General features: G+C 29.8%; 2 protein-coding genes across 2 annotated transcripts; one reads left to right on the forward strand and one right to left on the reverse strand.

Annotated features, from left to right (window-relative positions):
- Positions 1–3020: 3020 nt before the first annotated feature.
- On the forward strand, positions 3021–14508 carry LOC120196053 (dihydroceramide fatty acyl 2-hydroxylase FAH1-like). Its single transcript, XM_039197944.1, has 5 exons — positions 3021–3245; positions 4058–4163; positions 4376–4522; positions 4863–4960; positions 14423–14508. The coding sequence occupies exons 1-5, from the start codon at positions 3040–3042 to the stop codon at positions 14442–14444; spliced, it is 579 nt and encodes a 192-aa protein (XP_039053875.1). The 5' UTR covers positions 3021–3039; the 3' UTR covers positions 14445–14508.
- A 1103-nt stretch (positions 14509–15611) lies between these two features.
- On the reverse strand, positions 15612–18073 carry LOC120196061 (dihydroceramide fatty acyl 2-hydroxylase FAH1-like). Its single transcript, XM_039197954.1, has 7 exons — positions 17964–18073; positions 17773–17832; positions 17534–17626; positions 17245–17441; positions 17032–17137; positions 16086–16232; positions 15612–15892 (listed from the first exon to the last, which is right to left on the reverse strand). Exons 2-7 carry the CDS (start codon positions 17821–17823, stop codon positions 15773–15775), a joined length of 714 nt encoding a protein of 237 aa, XP_039053885.1. The 5' UTR covers positions 17824–17832; positions 17964–18073; the 3' UTR covers positions 15612–15772.
- Between the last annotated feature and the right edge of the window lie 3900 nt (positions 18074–21973).

Raw genomic sequence — 21973 nt, forward strand, 5'->3', positions numbered from 1 at the left:
TTAGCGTGTGATTGTTTCACACATAGGTTACAGAAGCGAGAAGAGAATCTAAGAGAAGCAAGACATGTCCGCATCTCCCTTACAAAGTTTCAGATCAGAAAATAGAAGAATTAAATGTATTTGATTATTTTTTAATATAATTGGCATGTACTAATTGATTGAGTTGAATATGCTTTGATTGGGTTGTAAAATAATTTGATTGTATTTATTACTGTAAAGTATTCATTTTCTCAAATGATAATTAAGTTTTTAGTGAATTTGTAAAGAACAGAGTTTTGAAAAGTCAATGTAACACCTCGGACTCGGATCCGTGTTGGATACTATTACAAAGGCCCATTTGAAACCTTTGGTGTGATTGTCCCAATGACGTCCATACCCCCACATAGAAAATGGCCAAGGTGAGATCATAACATGTAGAGGCGAAGGTGGTGCCTGAATTTTATCCGCATATATCTGGCATTTGTGTCATCTTCTTACATAATTGATACAATCTGTATGCATCGTGGCCCAATAGTACCCATATCTCATGATTTTCCTTGCCATAGATAAACCATTTGCATGTGTTCTACATGTTCCACCATGCACCGCTTCCATAATGCTCTTAAATTGCTTTTCCGGTAGTCACGCACCTTAACAAAATTTGATCACTACCTCTTCTGTATAAGATTTCTTCATCGAGGAAGTATCCGACTGCCATTCTTCTGATTAAATGTGTTCTCCTTTTGAGAAGTAACACCCTCATCTCGTTCTTTTTCCGACGACAAGATCACCGAATTCTTCTCAGAATAGCTCTCCAATGAGGCCTGGGTAGAATCAGACCCATTCGACCTCCCTTCTACACATGATTTTTGAATCTGATCATCACCACCTTTTCTCTGCGACACTGAATTAAAAGCAGCCTCCTCCCCTAAACATTACCACCTTTTCTCTGCGACACTGAAATAAAAAGATTATTATTGATAGAAGAATTATAATTATAATGAGAGTTGACAATTTGTTTATTTTGATTTAAGTAAAAAATTATTATCAATAATTCTGATATGTTCAAGAAAGTATTATATTGTATGGAAAGAGGTCGAGGGAAAGAAATAGAATTTAAAAACTTTTTTTCAATCTTATTTGATGGTGCATACACCGATACTTGGTGATGGTGTTATACTTATGCTCAAGATTAGCCCTGTAAACGAACCGAATGTTCAGTAAACCGTTTGGTGGGAAGTTCGTTTTTGTTCTTTTATTTATTAAACGAGCGAACATGAATTAGATTTTGTGTTTATTTAATTAAATGACAAACACGAACAGAGGGTTCATTCATTCATTTACGTACGTGAACGTTCGATAATATGTTCATTTATGGTCGTTCATTTATGTTCGTTTACTTTCGTTCGTTTATGTTTAGCTCAATCTCTCTATACCTATTTAAAATATTAAAGCTCAATAAATTTTAATCTAATACTCGTTAATATTTTAAATTTTAGTTAATTTTAAATACAAATAAAAAAGCCCAAAACAATTAAATACAAATTAACTATGAAGTTCAACTTACACTAATAAATTTTATGTGATTATTGTTGTTGTGGTTTATGTTCATCTATGTTCTTTTGTTTTATTCATTTATGTTCGTTTACGTTCATTTATGTTCATTTACGTCCATTTATTGTGTTTGTTTATGTTCATTACGTTCGTTCATTTGTGTTTGTTTACATCCGTTTGTTTATGTTCATTCATTTGTGTTCGTTTATCATTTAAGTGAACGAACATGAATAAGTTACATTCCTTAACGAACGAACACGAACAAGAAATTTTTTGTTCGTTTATGCTCATGTTCATTTATTTGTTCGGTTAAAGTTAAACGAACGAACATGAATATATCCCCGTTCATGTTCATTCGGTTCGTTTACAGGCCTAATCACGATAATTATTCGTAGAATGACAGAGCTAATAAATATAATTGTCGGTTAACATAGTTGAATCTGCCAATAATCATATCAAAAGACTGTAATTAACCAAAGGATATGAAATTCCAGAGGTTAAGATAAACAAAAGAATTTCTCCGAAAACTTAAATAAACGAAAAATAATAATAATATTATGACTTAAAAATTTCAAAAGAAATACAAGAACAATAATTTTTTTATTTCTTCAAAAAAAATTGAATAATCTCCAAAATCAATAAATACATCTTTGTGGATTAATAAAAGCTCAAAGCATGAAGATCCAATATGATATCTTGAAGACAGTTTGACTATGAAACAATGACATTTATCACTCAACAAGAAAATTTAAGAATCGAAGACAGAAAGTCACTTATAAATACATTTTCTAGGAAAATCACATACTGAAGGTTAAGTTGTACACCTATGTCCCCCCTCTCTTCTCATCACTTCAATCTTACTTTTAACTTCTAGGCATCGTGAGCATCTCCTGCATTCCAAAATTATTGTTACGTGTATTCGAAATCTCGAGTATAATTTAAAATTTTAATGTTTTATTTCATTAAATCAATTGATAGTTAGTAGTGTTTCGATATTTTAATCGTTTGATTAATCTCTATAAGTTTACTGCAACCGCAGAGATGGCTGGAAAGGGATTCATTGTTGATTTGAATAAGCCCCTTGTATTCCAGGTACTTTTATATTTTTTATTTTGAGTTTCATATAAGCATATCTAATTCGTCATACATGATTGAAGATTTAATTATTCATAAGTATACGAATTCATTATGTATGAGGAGACTCGTACCAAAATAAACCTTAACAATACCTGAACTAAAATTAATCAGTTGATACTTTTGAGTGTTTGAAGTTAACACAGTTACGTCTTGATTATGGACTATCATAGAGTTTTGAGTGTTTGAAGAATGTTTTAAGGTTGGTCACCTTGGAGAAGCTTATCAAGAGTGGGTTCACACCCCTATTCTAACCGAAGAAAGCCCCCAGTTTTTCGAAAGCGGATTCGCGGAGGTAATATACAAATATTTTTTGGGTTAATTTCGAATCGGGTCAAAGAAATGGGCTAACGGTTCTTTGCCTTGTTTAATATGATACAGTTTCTGAGTCGGACCACGTGGTGGGTGGTGCCGGTCGTATGGATGCCGGTTGCTTTTTATTTCATCGGAATGTCTTACACTATGGGTCTCACACTTCCCCTAGTGGCCATGTTGTCTGTTTCGGGGGCCTTTGTGTGGACATTTCTTGAATACTGTATCCATCGTTTCCTTTTCCACATTGTCACAAAGAGTTACTGGTTAGTTGTTTCTCTTTGGGCTTATAATTAATCATAACTTTAAATAAAACTAAGGGTAAAATACACAAATGGTCCCTGGACTATAGGTGTTGCTTTGTTGAGTCCTTTGAGTAGTAAAAATTACAAATTGGTCCCCATACTATAGGGTGTTGCTTTTTTTGGTCCCTCAACTATTAAAGGTTACAAAATGGTCACCAACTATTGAAATGTTCCAAAATCGTCCTATTTCATTACAAATTTATCGAAAGTCTGAGTTGGACGTTAAATTGTTGACTGAGATATGATAAAATCTAATCTTATAATCTCAAACGACTATACAATTCAATTGGTTATGGGATCATATTTTATCATATCTCAGTTAGAAAGTTAACGTCTAGTTCAAATGACATGTTTTTCACGAAAAATTATGAGTTTGAAAAATATGAATAGTCAGATGACCATTTTGTAACTTTTAATATCGAGTGACTCAACAAAGCAACACCTTATAGTCAGTGGATCATTATGTAACTTTGATAGTCGATGGACTATTTGTATACTTTACCTTAGAATTAATTAGTTTAACTTAAATGAATAAAAGCAAATTTAAAATATTTTACAGAAATATGTTTAAAGAGTTTTAAAATATTACTTCAATATATATGAATAGTTTGGAGGTAGTATATATTTAGAATTTTCTTAATAATTGATAATACACATACACAACTACTTAAATCTAGGACCTTTAGGGAGCACAACATTCTTTTTAATCACGGATTAAAAATTAAAAGTATATTATAGAGGATGAATAAATTGATATAGTATTTTGTGTAAAGGGGAAACACCTTTCACTATCTGATCCATGGCTTCCACCACAAACACCCTATGGATGGCCTACGCCTTGTGATTCCACCTTTAGAAGCTGCAATAGTTCTCGGTATGGTATGTACATATCCTGCTTTACATTTTCTTCCTACGTTTTATAATTAGGGATGAATTCGGAAATTATGTTATAAGATCGAAATGAAATAAATATAATTTAAAAATAATGAAACTCGAATTTGATTTTGTTTTATTTTCTCTTAACTTTATTAAAGAAACTTCGATTTTGGGTTAATTCCAATAATAACATGTTAATTTTCATGTATTATCAGTTTTGGTACCTGTGTAGGCTTTTATTCACTTTGTCCATGGGATCTGCTTTGTTGGGAGGTGGACTGAGTGGATATGTGATGTATGATACCACCCATTACTACTTACACCATGGCCACCCGACCAGCAAAATTCTTAAAAGTCTTAAGGTAAAATTATGTATTTAGTCACCCACTTATTCTCATGGTTCTATTTTTTCACATAACTTTTTTTTTGAAATCATATCTGACATTACATTTTGGTTCCGTTTTGATCACACAACATTAAAAAAATTAACAAAATTATTGACATGATAATTTTTTTTATTTTCTTCAATAGTGATGTGATATTATCTTATGGTGACATGTCACAATCATCGTTAATTTTTTAACAACGGGTGACTAAAACAAAACTAAAATGCAACGTAATTAGAAGTATTTTGTTTCTTGTTTTAGATGGAGCAATGTTGTTTGTTTGTTGGTTGATTAGAGCATATACTGTTGAATGCAGAAATATCACATGAACCATCACTTTAGGATTCAAAACAAGGGCTTTGGTGTGACGACGACGTTATGGGACAGAGTTTTTGAAACCCTACCCAAAACCAAATCAGCAGAGGAGAGCAAATAGATACTTGGCCAACCATACTTTAATTTGCACCGTAGCCTATCATGTCTTTTGTTGAAGGCATTAAAATTTGAATAACTCTACGTTTGTACTTTCATCTCGGTTTTGTGTGGATTATGTTCTATTAAAATCAATAGTTATATGTACATATGTATAATGTTACCATAAATATGTCATAAAATAGAATGATTAATTATATCAGTGTTTTAAGTATTAAAAGGTCATGTAATTAAAGTGTAGATATTATAAGTTGTATTTATAATTTGATGAATGGTAGAAATATAAATATTTAATGAATGGTATAAATATAAATATTTAAAGGTTAACCTAATATTAATCTATGCAGAATTATTTTTTAAAATTAAGGGTTAAATTGATTTTTTAAAATAAAATATTTTAAATTAAAATACAAAAATAAAATAATTAAAATATTTTTAAATAGTAATAATAAGTTACTAAAACATTAATAATTTTTTAAAAAATATATATATAAAATATCATAATCTATAAAATTATAAATTATTAAAAAACAGTGTAAAGTACACAAATGGTCCTATGACTATAGGATGCTACCTTATTGAATTCTTGACTATTAAAAGTTACAAAATGCTCCCACTATAGGACATTGTTTTGTTGACTCGCTCGCCTATTAAAAATTATAAAATGGTCATCTGACTATTCATTATATTCAAACTCGTTCTTTTTCACTAAAAAATTTATGGCAGCTTGAGTTGGACGTTAATTTGTTGACTAAATATGACAAAATTTGATCTTAAAATCTCAAATGACTATCATATCTCAGTCAACATGTTAATATCTAGCTTAGACGACCTTCAATTTTTTAACGGAAAATGACAAGTTTGGAACATAATGAATAATTGAATGATCATTTTGTAACTTTTAATTGTCGAGGGACTCCACAAAACAACACACTACAATTGAAAGATCGTTTTGTAACTTTAAATATCGAAAAACTTAATAAAGTAACCTCATATAATTGGGACCATTTGTGTACACTACCCTTAAAATATTAAAAAGTTAATACTACCATTAAAACAGTCTTCAAAGGTCCCGTCAATTTTCAACAGATCAATTATATGAAAAACTTGAGAATATAAAACCTTTTGGTAAACATAACAACAACGACTATCACCATAAAAAAACCCAACTGTCGCCTTTATTGCAAATAAATGAGGTAACTTCGTGAATGACTCCTTCTAGGAGTAAATAAAATTTGATTTGTTCGATTTTTTTAATTTTAAGTTATTTAAATTGTTCGAGTATATTCAAACTATCAAGTTGATTTTTGTGGTCAAATCAAATTAAAATTTAAAAATTTTGAGTCAAAAAAAAATTAGAAATTTAATGGAGTATTTTGATAATATTATGATTTTGTTTTTTTTTTATTATTCTTTCAGTTCTTCATTTTAAGTGGATTTTTATCAAATTTGAACTATGTGCTCTAACCTATTTTAGAATACCTATGTATCTTCAATTCTTCCTTTTGATAATAAATTTTATATTTTTTCAATTTAGTCCATCAATTTTACATGATTTCTTAGTTTCTTCAATTCATCATTCATTTTAAGTTTATTTTAAACAAATTTGAAGCACATGTTGCTCTACCACTATAAAATACCTATATAACTTCAATTCCTATTTTTAGATACATTTTTTTATTTAATCCCTTAACTTTATTTTTTATTTTATTTTATCTTTTAACTATAAATTTTACAAATCTTTTCTTCTCGTCAATTCCTCAACTCCTTAAATTTACACGATCTCGGTCAGAGCTTATAATGCCACGCTTCACCCAATTGGCCATTGGCTACGGCGATATTTTTGGGTATCTTTTACAGTTTGCGATATATGTATGTGTAAATAAAAGGTCTTGAATAGATTTTGAGAAAAATATGTGTAGCATGTCTTTATATGAAGATAATTGGGTACCTAATACTTTATATTATGGATTTAATTATTTTTTTTTAAATATTAAACATATGGTATAAACCAAGCGTTCTTAGTAGTTAAGAAACTTTTTGTTATTCCATGAAGTCTCGAGTTCAAGCACAAAGTATACCAGGAATATGAGTTTTTATTGTCAAATGATTAAGATTCTTTGAACATATAATATTGTATTCACCCTAAATTTATTTAAAATATTAAAATTTAAAACATATGAGGTGTCTAAAAATTATGTTATACTAAAATATGAAACAGATGCCGACTCGAACTCTGTGGTGGTGGTAGAGACGGACATAAAATTTCTTGTTAGAGAATAAATTTATAAAATTTTAAAATAAGAAAGTTTTTTACAATTTTAAGAACGTGAAAACAAATTTATAATAGAAAATACAAAGAAAATATTTAAAATATATAAAAATTTTGATTTTATTTCTATTCATTTTCTATTGAAATCTATTTTTGTTAGAGTTATGACCGAATTTCTTCTTGATCAAGCTATGAAGTTACAATCATGTCAATGATAAAAATGTGAGACCTGCAGGGCGGACTAAGCAATATAATCCGTTTGGAACTTTAATCCTTTTGCAGCCTTAATGTTGATCAAGAAAGAAAATTCAGTAAGAGTAAGATTTTTTTTCTATGCAAGTTTCCTTGGTTTATTATCCCTATAAACAGAAAGTAGGGGGTAATGTTTTGTATATTGGGAAAGATATGTTATTGTTTAAACAAATCTTGTACTTCTTCAATATAATAAAAAATCTCCTTTTCCTGTTTTTTTTTTAGATTTTTCACGTAAATTTAATATGTTTTATTTTCTTTTTCGATCGTTTTCGTTTTCTGTCAATTGTTTTAATAATTACAACAGTTTTTGGCTCTTAAAGTTTTATAAATTCGTCCCCTCCTAAAATTTAGAAGTTCGTTCCTAATATAAAATTGTGTTCTCCCCTTGATGGAGAGTGGTATAACCAGCAAAGCTCGTTACAACTAACCTACCAAATTTTAAAAAAGTTCTCATTGCTTTCACCAGTTCATTAATGTTTGAGATTGCCATAAAGGATCCCTCTGTATAAAACGCTCTCTTCCTTTTCTTTACTGACTTCGCTAAACATAATTCTGTGCTTTTGCATCTTGTTTATTGCAGTAGCAAAAGATGGCAGGACAGGAGTTCACTGTTGATCTGAAAAAACCTTTGTCTTCCAGGTATATTTTCTACATAAAATTATGCGTCTATTCTTGTTTCGAATGTGTGGTAGTCGAAGAAATAATATTCGTAAAGCTTCACCTCTAATTTGGATTGTATGGCACAGGTTGGTCACCATGCACTAAGCCCCTATAGAGGTCAAGTGCATCCCATTATTTTGGAAATGTGATTAAATTTAGCTTACTGTGTTAAGGAAAAAAAGAAAAATATTACAAATTTTGCATACTCATTATTTTTAAGAAAAAAAATTAAAATTTTAGACTTCATTCTTAAATTTCTGGATCCGCCACTGTTCGTCAGATTGGAGAAACTTACCAAGACTGGCTTCACACTACTATGCTGACCAAGAAAAGTCCTCGGTTTTACGAGAATGATTTCATGGAGGTACCGTCATTGTTCAAGTATCCGTATTCACACATCTGCTCGTATTCGAAGGATGAAAATCGAGCTAACGTTTTTTCCCTTGTTTGACCATGAAACACAGATGTTGACTCGAACTGTGTGGTGGGCTGTGCCAGTCGTATGGTTGCCGGTTGCGTTTTATTTCATCAAAATGTCCTACACCATGGGTCTTACACTTCCTCTAATGGTCATATTGTCTGTTTTTGGGCCTTTGCATGGACATTTATCGAATATTGTTTGCATCGCTTTAGTTTTCGCCTTGACACAAAGGGGCGTTTGGTTCACGGAAAAGATCATTATCGAGAGAAATGATCTTTTCCGGAATTGTATTCACATGTTTGGTTCACAGAAAAATCATTATCAGGTAATAACTTATTATCAATAGTAGTATTTTTGGGTTAAAATGGTAGGAATGTAGGTAATGAATAATTCCCATCACTTTGGACACAAATATCCCTGAAATAATAATAAAAAATCATATAGATCATTCTCAATTCTTATTCTTCGTGTTTTACTCCAAATTATAAACTTGATAATAATAATATACAAAGATTTAATTTAGTAAAATATTGATAAATATGAGTAATTAAAATTATTTTATATTTTTAATATTTAGTATATTAATAATGTTATAATTTTATGAGGTGAAAATATTATTATTGTAAAAAAGTAATATTAAAATAATATTTAATTTTAAGTTATTAAAAATAGATCTTATACATTAAAAATAATATATTTGTCCATTTGAGATCACAATATTATTTTATATTTTATATAAATAAATATGATACTTATGAAAATAATTTAAAATTATAAGTTTGATATATTAATGATATTAATTATATGTTAAATGTATTATTTTTTGAAAGAAGAAACTAGGGTTTATTTATTTGCAGTAAATCATTTTACGGAAAATTTTACACATTTTCTTGTGTTTGTTTGATGTAAAAGATTTTGGTGAATGTAAATTGATTTACAGTCAAAGGAAAAGCCCGTGTTTTTGTGTAAAACAACTTACCGAATAAAATCCTCAAGTCATTTTTCATTCTTCTTCAAAGCATTTTTCACTCAAAGCAAATTCTTTAACAAACCAAAACCTCATCATATAACGCCAACATCCCTTCCTCTTTGAGGAAAACAGCTCAGACGATTTTGAAGTCTCTTCTCTGTTCTTCTTTCCTTTTATTTATGTATAATTTTTCTTAATATTTTTGTTTACAGAAAAGAAATAACGACGATACTCTCCCCGTTCACAATCGGAAAATAGACTTCTATGAACAATGGGTATTGAATCCTTTGTTCACCAAATCCAACTTCTTTGTGCTCTGCTACTCCCTCTTTAAGGAATTTCATTATTTCTCCTTCAAGTTCATTTTTCACCTTTTTTTTAATGCAATCTCCCTTATTTTCCATTTTTATGCCTTTTTATCCCTTAAATTCATTTCCTTTTTCTATGTTTGCAATTTTTTTAACATGATTGTATACGATACCAACGCACATATATACCATGTATTGCATGTTGATATTGTAGTGGAAATTTACACTTTTTTAACACAAAAAATTAAATGTTGTCTGGGTTACGAGTCATTACACATATTTTGCATTATTATTTGGCGATAGTGGATGATCCTTGTACTTTTGATGATCATATCATTTTATAAGCTGAGATTAAAGCTTGTTTGTCAATTTTTAGGCCTTGTGTTATTAGGTTAAAGTTTTATTTTATAAGATCAAATGTTGAAAGTAGCCGTTGTATTTAACTATAGAAAGAGTTTTCACAACTTTGTTGAAGATCAAGAATTAGTTAATGTATTGATGATTGCTAAATAAATTGTTGGCTAGAATGAGGATTATGCATTGGCTGGAAAATGTATTGATGATTGTTGAAGATCAAGAGTCAGTTAATCTATTGATGATTGTTTGTAAATGTATTCTCTTTTTTACGATATGTTTAACTTGGCTAGTGATCAATCTAGGGACTGTAAATTCTGAAAAATGTTCATGAAGCAAGGCTCGAGAGATGAAAGTATTGAGTATGTGTATCGGTTCTCTATTAGACTCGAATTTCAACAACCAGAAGAAACTTACTATGAAGAACGCACAAGAAGCTTGATATTTTACAAAGAAGTTTTAGTGTTGAAGGCAATGAACAGGACGTGGTGGTCGAATTTGCAAGGTTGGAGTGTTGATAAAATTCAATTGTTTTTGTTTCAATGGTGATTATGACCAAGAAAGAGATGTGTTGTAATCTTTCATACTTTTTCAAAGATATGAAGAGATAGTGTCCCAAGAGTATGGTAATTCACTTATTCTTGGATGGATGTCATATAAGTAGGGTTGGCTTAAGTGTGGATGATAAACTCCACTGTCCACTGCTTAGATTCATATGTTAAATATACATGGCTTCAATTGTTTACAAACAACATGTTTTAAATATCTGTGAAGTCTCTTATCCTTTCGTAAGTTAGCAGTAAGAATAATTAAGAGTATGATAATTCACCTATTCGGTTGTTTTGTTATTTGTTCACGTGTGATCTTGTTATGTGAATAATGCAAGTTTGCGTAGAGTGACTGAAACAATTAGGATTTTTGCTTAATTGCGGTAGAGCAAGAATGTTTTGTTTTTTATGTTTTGTTGTTAGCAACGTAGTTTTAGGGTTTAGGGTTTAGGTTATTATAAGTTATATAATAAAATAACACACAAATTTTATTTTAAACTCCTTGTATGTTCTCATTATTCAATCACATTTTGTTGATGAAGACAAATTCACAAGTGTGCTTGGTATTGTCCAGAAAAACAAATCCGTAACTATCTTCCTTAACTTGTTATACTATTTGTAATCTTACTTAAGAACATTATACACTTATAAAAATTAAAAAAAAAATTATACTTATAAAATTAACTTAATAAAAATAAAAGATATAAAATTAAAAAAAAATAGTAATGTGTTTGTTTCACTAAAACATATTTCAAAAATGTTTTCAGGAAAATTTACCAAACGACGGAAAATGTTTTACACAATATCATCCAAACACCAGAAAATTATTTTTGAAAATTGTTTTACAAAAATGTAATTCATTTTCCATAATTCATTTTCTGGAATTTTTTTTCAGTAAAACAAACAGACCCTAATTTATTCAAAATAGAAAATATCTCAAATTACAATAAAGATTTATGATCACAATCATAAATTAAGAACATAATTAGGAAAATTTCCTATAATCAGTGAAACAAAACTAGCAACTTAAGATACATAAAGATCATAAGGAAAGATTAAATCTAATCAAGAAATTCGAACAAAGATAGATACAAATAGATCTGATTGCATCGCAAACGAACCATAAAAGGGGATCAAGTTATTGAAATACCACCGACAAACCGTAAATCAGACTCGAGCGATGTGAAAAGCTATCCATGATCGCAATTGGGTATCCAAATTCAATCCGAGAGTCCAAAACAAGGAATATCAACAAGATATTAGAATAAGCGACATCTTGATCAATCGTGGTGATGTCAAATCAACCCTTAGAAGAAAAAAAGATAAACGAAAAAAATGGCCAAAGAACCGAAAAATCAAAAAGTATAAGAAAATGTGTCATAAAGACAGATGAAAACGTGCAACACATGCAAACTTATTGGAAAAAAATACATATAGAAAAGAAAGAGACAATAAAGAATACCGAAGTTAGCAACTAACATTAAAGTTGGTATCGCCGCCGATTAACAAAACCGAATGTTAAATGTATTTTTAAAACTTAGATAGCATAATAATTAAAATATTTTATAATTTTTCATTCAAATATTTATAATATTAAAGTTTTACTTGTTAAAATAATATATATCACAAGATAATTTGGTAAAATATACATCCAAATAATCTTATATTCTTCCAACCAAACATGTAATATTATATTTCTAGTAAGCAAACCATAAAGGATAATACAACATTCCCAAATTAATGCTACATTCCGGTAATCTTATTCTCAAATGTAATTTTATATTCCGTGAACCAAACGCACCCAAAGAGTTATTAGTTCGTTCTTTCTCTTGGGACTTATATCACGTACAAGTAGAAATAGATACCGTATAATATAATTTAATAGAATATATATAATAATATGACAATAATCTTACATTTTGATCTTAAAGTTATATAATCGAACATAAAAATATTACGAATGATACCCTAGTTGATCGGCAATTTTGTGTGAAGGGGAAACACCATTAACTTCATCATTCATGGCTCCCACCACCAGCACCCTATGGATGGCCTACGCCTTGTGTATCCACCTTTAGAAGTTGCTATATTTGTCCTAATTGTATGTACAAATTTTGTTTATTTTATTGGAATCTAAATTTTTAGATTAGTTACTTATTTTATTGGTTGTGTTTGCATTGAAATTTCATTTATACTTATTCTATTAATAATATATATATATATATATATATTATAAACAATATTTTTGAATCCACTGACTAATTGTGTTTGTTATCAGTTTTGGTACGTGTGTAGGCTTTTATTCACTCTCTCCATGGGATATGCTTTGTTGGGAGGAGGATTGACTGGGTATGTGATCTTTGATACGGTCCACTACTACTTACACAGAGGCCAGCCCACCAATCAAATCCTTAAAATCTTAAGGTAAGCTAATGTTGTCTTGTGTCATTTTCTTTAACAATTAAATCTCTAATTATCAACTATCGATGAGTTTAATAAGATGAAATGTTAAGTCCTTTTAATAAATTTAAGAATCTCAACCAAATCATTATGAATAGAGCAACCTAAATTAAATGAATTATCTTCATAATGAATCTAATAATATTCAGTTTGAATTAGATAATAAATTAATTAATCGATACTATAATTATATATATATATATATATATAAAGTACTATCTCTAAATTAAGTATAATATCACAAGCAGACACATGATGAGAGCCACCCGACATACATAAAATAAGAAATTTTTAATAAATCCTCCAAAATTTAAAACTTTGATTAGGTCCCTTTAAAAATTGTAAGAAATTTATTATGCTATATTTTTTGAATATTTTTAATTTAGTCCTAAAGAATGAAAAACTCTCGTTAAGCCTTTAAAAGTAATAAAAAATTTAATTAGACTCCCACATCTTAATGTCAATATTCACATTTGGACGGTTAATCAAGTTGCTCATCTTTGTTTGCTCATATTTTCTTAGGTCATGGGTCCCAAGTCACTAGGAGCATTCTCCTTCCTTCCCCTAGAGTCTCCCTTCATGTCATGGGTTCCAAGTCGCTAGGAGCACTTTCCTTCCTTCCCTAGGGCCCTCTTTCCCCTTTAGATAGGATTAGGATTAGATTTACAATTTGTCAAAAAAATATATATATAAAAAAGATGAAAACGGACTGCATGGGCATAACTAGGATTAGACAATAGAAGGGATCAAGTTACTAACTTCAAAATTTAGACGAATAAGACTTTTATTTTTAATATTTTACGGTGATTATAGGGTAATATATGTTTGAAAAATTCTTAATCATTTGATAGTGAACGTTCAAACACCCCTGTAGATGTCGTGCTTGAACACGTGACCTTTAGAGATAACAGTCATCTCTTTAACCATTGAGGTCGATTGATTCGTGCTAGACGAAAAAAGACTTAATTTGACAATTCAGTGATAACCTAGTCTCATATTTCTATAAAAAATCAGTTCCAATTACTTACAACGAAAAAAGAACATGTTTTAGATGGGGCTTCTTTGTTGGTTGATGAGAGCATATAATGCTGAATGCAGAAACAACACTTGAACCATCACTTCAGGAATCCAGACAAGAGCCTTGGGGTCAGCACGATTTTATGGGACACAGCTTTTGGGACCGTAACGGAAACGAAAGCAGCAGAGAAGAGTGGATAGATAACAAAAGCACTTGGCCAAACATGCTTTAGTTTGCAGCTGCCTATGATGTGTTTTGTGGAAGACATATCAACGGTTTTATGTTCGGAAGTGAGTGGCTTGGGGATGTCGGATGGACTTACAATATCATCCTTTTTATCAGGTGTAATTGTTGTTTGATGAATAGCGTACATTGTGTACCAAGTAAATAAAAACATATTGAGCGTGTATGAGTTTAGTCTTACGCAAATTGTAACCGAAAATTGCAACTTATAGTTGGAATAGAAATACTTTTGATCGTTAGTTGTAATTAAAGGTGAGTGTAACACCCCAAATTTTTGTGTTAATGAATGTGTGTTGATCAAGAGCTCTACGGACCGATGAATATAGGGTGATCAAACTAATGTTTAGTTAATGATCAAACTTAAAGGCGGACATCAAAATAGAAACAAAATATAATGTTAAATATAATTTAAAAAAAATTATTAAATAAAATAAAAAAACAAAAATCTAAAACAGGTAGTTTACCCACAATTTTAACTTTAACAACTTAAGAGTCGTACGTTTTTCTCAATCTCCAAACATAAGACACGATCCCTCACTTCGCTCCTATTTTTAAATTCAATACTTATTTTTATTAGCATACTACTAATTATTGACTTAATATTTTTTTAATTATGATATATACCGTAAAGCAGGTATAAAATCGTTAATTAAGCGGAATTATATAAAAGAAGTTATTATTTTATTTTTTCATTGATTTTAATAAAATAAGATGGTTTTTTTAAAACCCCAAATTCAAATTATAATTATCTTAAAATTATCTTAAACTATAAAAAACTTGAGGGTTATATTACTAACAAGTACATAAAGTATATTATTTTTTATTCAGGTACTTAAAGTGTTTTTTAATCAAAATAAATACATAAAATATTTAATATTTTTTATCTTATTTAAAAAAAGTTAACAAGTGAACTTAAAGAATATTTCAGATCCTTATTTAATAAAAATACTTTTAAAACTTATTTTGATAAAAAAAATTAAATACTTAGTTTAACCAAAAACACTTTAAATAGTTGAATAAAAAATAATGATATACTTTAAGTAATTATTTATAATATAAATAAAAATTTAATTATCATGTATGATTTCAACATCCATTCATTTATTACTAAAGACGGACAAACATGTTCAACACCCATTCATTTATTACTAAAGACAAACAGTTCAAGTACGACAACATAGACCCCATATAGCTTAAAGAAAAAGGCAACACGACACCCAACCGTCATAGACTACAGAACCGTACCCAACAAATCATGCATACCCGCAGCTTTGTTGTCACTTTTCTATCTACTCTTCTCAGCTGCCTTCGTCTTCGGAAGGGTCCCAAAAACCTTATCCCATAACGTTGTAGTTATCCCAAAGCCCTTGTTTTGAATCCTAAAGTGATGGTTCAAGTGATATTTCTGCATAACCAAGCATGCTGTTACATGACAAGACTCTTGTCGAAATGTTCGATAATTTTTTTATTTATATAAAACAAACACAAGTACAATTTTCGGATAAATGCAATCAATGAACAATAACATAATAAAATTTAGATTTTAGATGCTCATCCGGAAATACACACAGTCACCACTGAATTTGTTAGTGTCTTACCTTGAGGGTTTTGATGGATGGTTTGGTGGGTTGGCCATGGTGAACGTAGTAATGGATCATGTCGTATAAAACGTATCCGATCAGTCCACCTCCGAACATAACGGGTCTTATCGAGAGAGGGAATAAAATGCCATATAGATTCCAAAACTGGTGGATAGAGATAAAAGATGTCAATTTAGTGTAAATAATTTATGTTGATTTGTACATAGTACAAAATTGTCATATAAACTTTTTAATCGTACAAATTTTTATTTCATTATATTGTAAGGACACTTATCACACGGGAAAGAACTATTATTTTATCACCCATCGAATTTATCTTCAAATTTAATGATGGCACGTTACATTATTTTATTAAATTTATCAATTATTAAAAATTACTACAAAAATAATCTTTTTAATTATAAGGTGTTAGTTTATTGAGTATTTCGATTATTAAAAATTATAAAATAATCTTATGAGTATTATTTTATTAAGTCTATCTGTTACTAAAAGTTATAAATTATTTTATATGTTCTAAACTTGTATTTTTTCATTAAAAAATGATGATATTTTAAGTTTGATATTAACATGTTAACTGATAATTATTTAAAATTTTACGATTAGATTTTATCATAATATAATAAGCAATTTAACATTTAGTTAAAACATATTTTTTAACAAAAATAAATGACAAGTTTTAAATATATGAAATAGTCATATGACTATTTTATTATTTTTAATAATCAATAAACTCAACAAAATAATATTCTATAATTAAGAGATCATTTTATAAATTTTAAAAATCTAAAAACTAGATAAAGTATTATCATTGATGTACTTTACCTAAAATTTAAAAAAGGGATGATATATTAATTTTGGTATCGTTATTGAATCAAACATAAATCTCTGGTAATGTGTGTAGCTTATGAAGGAAGCATAAAATTAAAGAAAAACGTATACGTACCATTACGGCTAGTATAGCAGCTTCTGCAGGCGGAATCACAAGCCTTAGTCCATCGTTAGGGTGCTTGTGGTGACAACCGTGGATGAGATAGTGAAATGTGTTCCCCCTTTGCACAAAGTTGTCAATGAATTCGTACCAAAAAGGAAAACCCATCACGTTTGAGTAATAATTAGTAAAAGAATTGTGTTGCAAGCACCAAAGGAAAGAACTAACCAGTAACTATTTGTGTCGAGGTGAAAAAGGAAACGGTGAAAACAGTATTCGAGAAATGTCCACACGAAGGCCCCAATGACCGACAGTATGGCCACTAGGGGAAGTGGGAGACCCATGGTGTGCGACATTTTGATGAAATAAAACGCAACCGGTAGCCATACGATTGGCACTACCCACCACACAGTCCGAGTCAACATCTGCGTTTCATGTGCAAACAGGGGGGGGGGGGAACATTAGCTCGATCGTTTGAACACGAACAAATGTGCGAAAATGGATGCTTTTACGGTACCTCCATGAAATCACTCTTGAAAAACCGAGGACTTTCCTCGGTCATAATAGGGGTGTGAACCCAGTCTTGGTAAGTTTCTCCAAGGTGACCAACCTGTCACATATCCAAATAAGATGTGGGGCTTCTTAACCTTATTTCTTCATCTACAAGACTCAAACCTACTAGATATAGCCGACCCATTCGAAACAAGGACGGGCATAAAATTTTATATCATATGAACAAAAAATTGTACAAAGTACCTGGAAGACGAGGGGTTTATTCAGATCAACAGTGAACTCCTTTCCAGACATCTTTTGCTACTGCAATAAAACAAACTAGGACTTAGCATACAGAATCATCGAAGAGATTCTACTTTTATCTCGATCAAAGTGATACAAAAAAACCCCAAATCTTGAAAGAGATGAAAAAAATTTAAAAAAATATATAAGACCTCACTCTGAGAGTAAAATCTGCAGAAACAAAGAAGCAAAAGCACGGAATATGTTTAGTAAAGTGAAGAGCGAAGAGAAGGAAGAGAGGGATTTATGGAATCCCAAACATTAATGAAGGGTGGGGAAAGCAACGAGCACCTTATTTAAATTTGGTGCGTGAGTTCCATAACCGGTGATGTGGCTCTTCTCTCATGCAAGTAAAAAACAGATTTTTTTTCTTCTTGAAATGTGTGTTATTGACCTAAACTTTATTAATTTAGTTAGAAAGATTCCCATCCCACCTAGTAAAAATAAATAAATAAAATATACAGTAAAATACACATATGGTTATTTATTATAGATTATTGATTTGTTAAATTTTTTATTATTAAAAATTATAAAATGTTCATTTAATTATATGACGTTGTTTTTGTTGATTCTTATGATAATTAAAAGTTATAAAATAATCATTTAATTATTTATATATTTCAAACTCATCATTTTTTGTTAAAATTTGACGGTCGTTTGAATTGGGTGTTAACCTATCGATTGAGATATGATAAAATTTTATTTTAATAATGTCTATCGGCACCGCCATTGCTTTCAAGCATTGGCTCGTTGGTATAATGTTTTAAATATTAACTCGATGACATAATGTAAATGGATAGTCGATCTATAAAATACAACTCAAACGGATCTAGGATTAGAACTTATTATTTCAAGTCAATTAGTTAATGTTCAACTCAAACGACCGCTAATTTTTTAATAGAAAATATTGAGTTTGGAATATATAAATAGTCGGGTTACCATTTTGTAACTTTTAATAGTCGGGGGACTCAACAAAACAGTATCATATAGTTAAGAGAGCATTTGTAACTTTTAATAGTCAGAGTACTAAAAAATAATATTTTATAGTTGAGGGATCATTCATACACTTTACCCTAAAATATAATGAGTTAGTAAATCATATTTAATATGATTATTTTAAGGGTAAATTACCTCTGTAATCACTCAACTGTTACTTAATTTATGTTTTGTTCACCTAATTATTATTATTATTTTCAAAATCATATATAATATAATGTAATATTTTAGTTATTTATAGTTAACAAATTGAGTACGGAAGATGACTTATCAACGCTTGCGGTTGTACCTCCAAGAAACCTAGGGCATCTTAATTTATAATAGAGATTTCTAATAGAGATGTTATATAATTAGGGCTCTAAGATATGATAATTCTCTTTTCTTTTACTTGATTTGTTTTGAGATTACTAATATTTTTAATTGCTAATTTATTTGAGCACTCTTTTCCCTGTATCTATGATTAGAAATAATTTTTAACGAGGCCTGCAATTTTTTAAAAAAATAGTTAACAAATTGACGATAATAAATAGTTTGATGAAAAAATAAATTAATTAATATATTTAAACATAGTATTTACAAATGATAGAACTCCTATTTAAAATCTCAATATTTTTAAATATAAACTTCATAGGTGTATACATGACTGCCATTTAAAAACATTTTAATTTTTTATATATTACTTCATTAAAATAATTTAGACAATATCTTATAGATCAATGGCAGGTATGCTGACAACAGTCACATTCACCACGTGAATGTTGGTAAAAGCGAATGGGCCTGACCCATATAAATATATTATTTCACTTTTGCTACCCTTTTTCGTTACGAACGAGGAGGCTTTGTGTATTAAATATAAATATTATTCATATAATAATTTATACAAATTTTAATTTTGGCCCATATAATAAAACATATTAACTGTTAATATATATGATTTTATTCCATTTAATAGATATTGACATGTATATTAGAATAATAGTTCTTATTAAAAATATTGTTTTCGATTTTAACTAGTTCAAATTATTTAATGTGAAAATATTATATTAATATTTAAGTTACTTCTAGTATTTAATTAATGGTGGGAAAACAGACAGGTGTTTCATCCAATCCAAAACAAAAAAGTTAACTGAACAACTAACTCTAGTTTGGTCAGAATTAATCTTAGTTAACATTTTAAATTTAAATCTTCTATATTTATATTCTCTCCTTCCCATTAAATTTGTTTATTATTAATTTTTTAGTCAAATTTTTTAGCTATTCTAATAATATTATTAATAAAAATATGAATTATATTTTAAAAACATTCAATCAAGTAGTTTTAAAATATATATTTATAAAATTTTAATCGTTTAAAATTATCATAATCAAAATTTAAAAATTTTGACTTTAAAAAAATCAATAATTGACAGATTTAATAGGATAAAAGAAGTATCCATTTGTCCATAATTTTAAATAATTCAATAAATTTAATCATTCATGTTTATAAAGTTTATCAATTTAGTCTCGATTCAATCACTCTTAGTCCTTTTTTTTATAATTCCAAGTGTTTTACTAGTAAAATAAGAGTTTATTATACGTCTTCCAGTCTTCCAAAAATCATAACACTATTATCATTCTTTTGCCTATCGAGCGTTGAGGCCTCTAAAGTTCTATATCCTCTTATTTGCTATTGTCCTCCGGACATGGACGAAATTAGTCAGGGGTGGGAGGAGTTGTGTCCCTCCAACCCAGCAATTTCATTTAATTTATATATAAAATTTAAATATCTATGAGATAATGATGAAATTATCCCCTAACTTTAGAAAAGTTATACTTTGCCCCCTAAGGTGAAGTCATGGTTCTGTCTCTGTCTGGAGTTATGTATCCTCTTGTTAGAGTTCTTGACATGATCTTTGATAGTCTACATAATCTGTAAGAGTTAAATTTACTATTAAATAACTATATTTATTCAATCTGTCAATCTACAAGTAGTCGTCATGATGATAAAACATGGATGTTTTTTTTTCTTATAAAAATATTCATTTCTTTAGGCATTAAGGCATAAGTTGTGTGTCTAACTGAGACATAAGTTGTTTTCTCTAACATTCTCTTATTTTATTTTTACGTCATACTTTTTTCAAGTTAAAATGGGTTTTAAGGCGTTGTTCATCTAGAGTCGAAGGTTTACTTAGATACACAACTTATGCCTCAGTGCCTAAGGCCACACAATTCGTTAGTTTCAACCCTAGCCCTGTAATAAATGGTATCATAGTGAAGTTTGTGAGTGAAGTTTATTTTTTTATGGCACAATCAAGAACGCAAGGTTGTCACACACGAGGGTATGAAGACCCGTGCTGATAAGAAAAAAAGAGAACATTCAAGGGACATCTTGTCATCATTAGAAGAAAGGGTCAGCCGTCTCGAAAGATCCACGAAGGATGTAGACGAGACCCTTGACGTGCACGAAACACGCCTTAACAGTTGGGCTTCAATGGAGATGAGCTCAAATAGGAGACGCAATTAATACGTGCTCAACTAGACGATATACAAGGTGGGCCAAAGAAGTGGTAATATTCTTGAAGCTGAGATTAAAACTTAGGGAAGAAGTAGAAGAACTCAAAGGAGAACCACTTTTTGTGCATGGAAGTCCTGAGTAATGGAATGTTGGTTGTTGCACACAAACTGAAGATGGATGCCTCGAGGCCGAAGGATTTCAAAGGGACTAGATCAGCCCCGAATACGGAGAACTTTCTTTGGGACATAAAACAACATTTCTGAACTGTAAGTATCGAAGATCTCGATAAGGAAAATACTGCTAGCATTTATTTAATTGATATTACACTATTACGGTGGCATTGCAGATGCTCTAATGAAAAGCGGGGGCACTTCTACAAGAACATGGAAGAATTTTAAGTAGAACTCAAACAATAAAATTTCCCATGATATGTTAAATTGAAGCTCGATCAAAGCTAAACCATCTTGAATATGACCAGTCTATCCGAGAATATGTTTCAGTGAGCTCATGTTACAAGTCTCTAATATGAGCGACAAAGATGTCCTCTTCACCTTTATGGATAGTTTGCAATGCACGGCTAAGACAGTACAATGAACCAACCATTAAAATAATGTTTTCCACAGTAGCAGCATGGGCTGCTGCAAATTATTTAGCCTACTTTGTTATCTCTCT

The sequence above is a fragment of the Hibiscus syriacus genome, unplaced genomic scaffold, assembly GCF_006381635.1.
Source record: "Hibiscus syriacus cultivar Baekdansim isolate YM2019G1 unplaced genomic scaffold, ASM638163v2 tig00117026_pilon, whole genome shotgun sequence".
Taxonomy (NCBI): Eukaryota; Viridiplantae; Streptophyta; class Magnoliopsida; order Malvales; family Malvaceae; genus Hibiscus; species Hibiscus syriacus.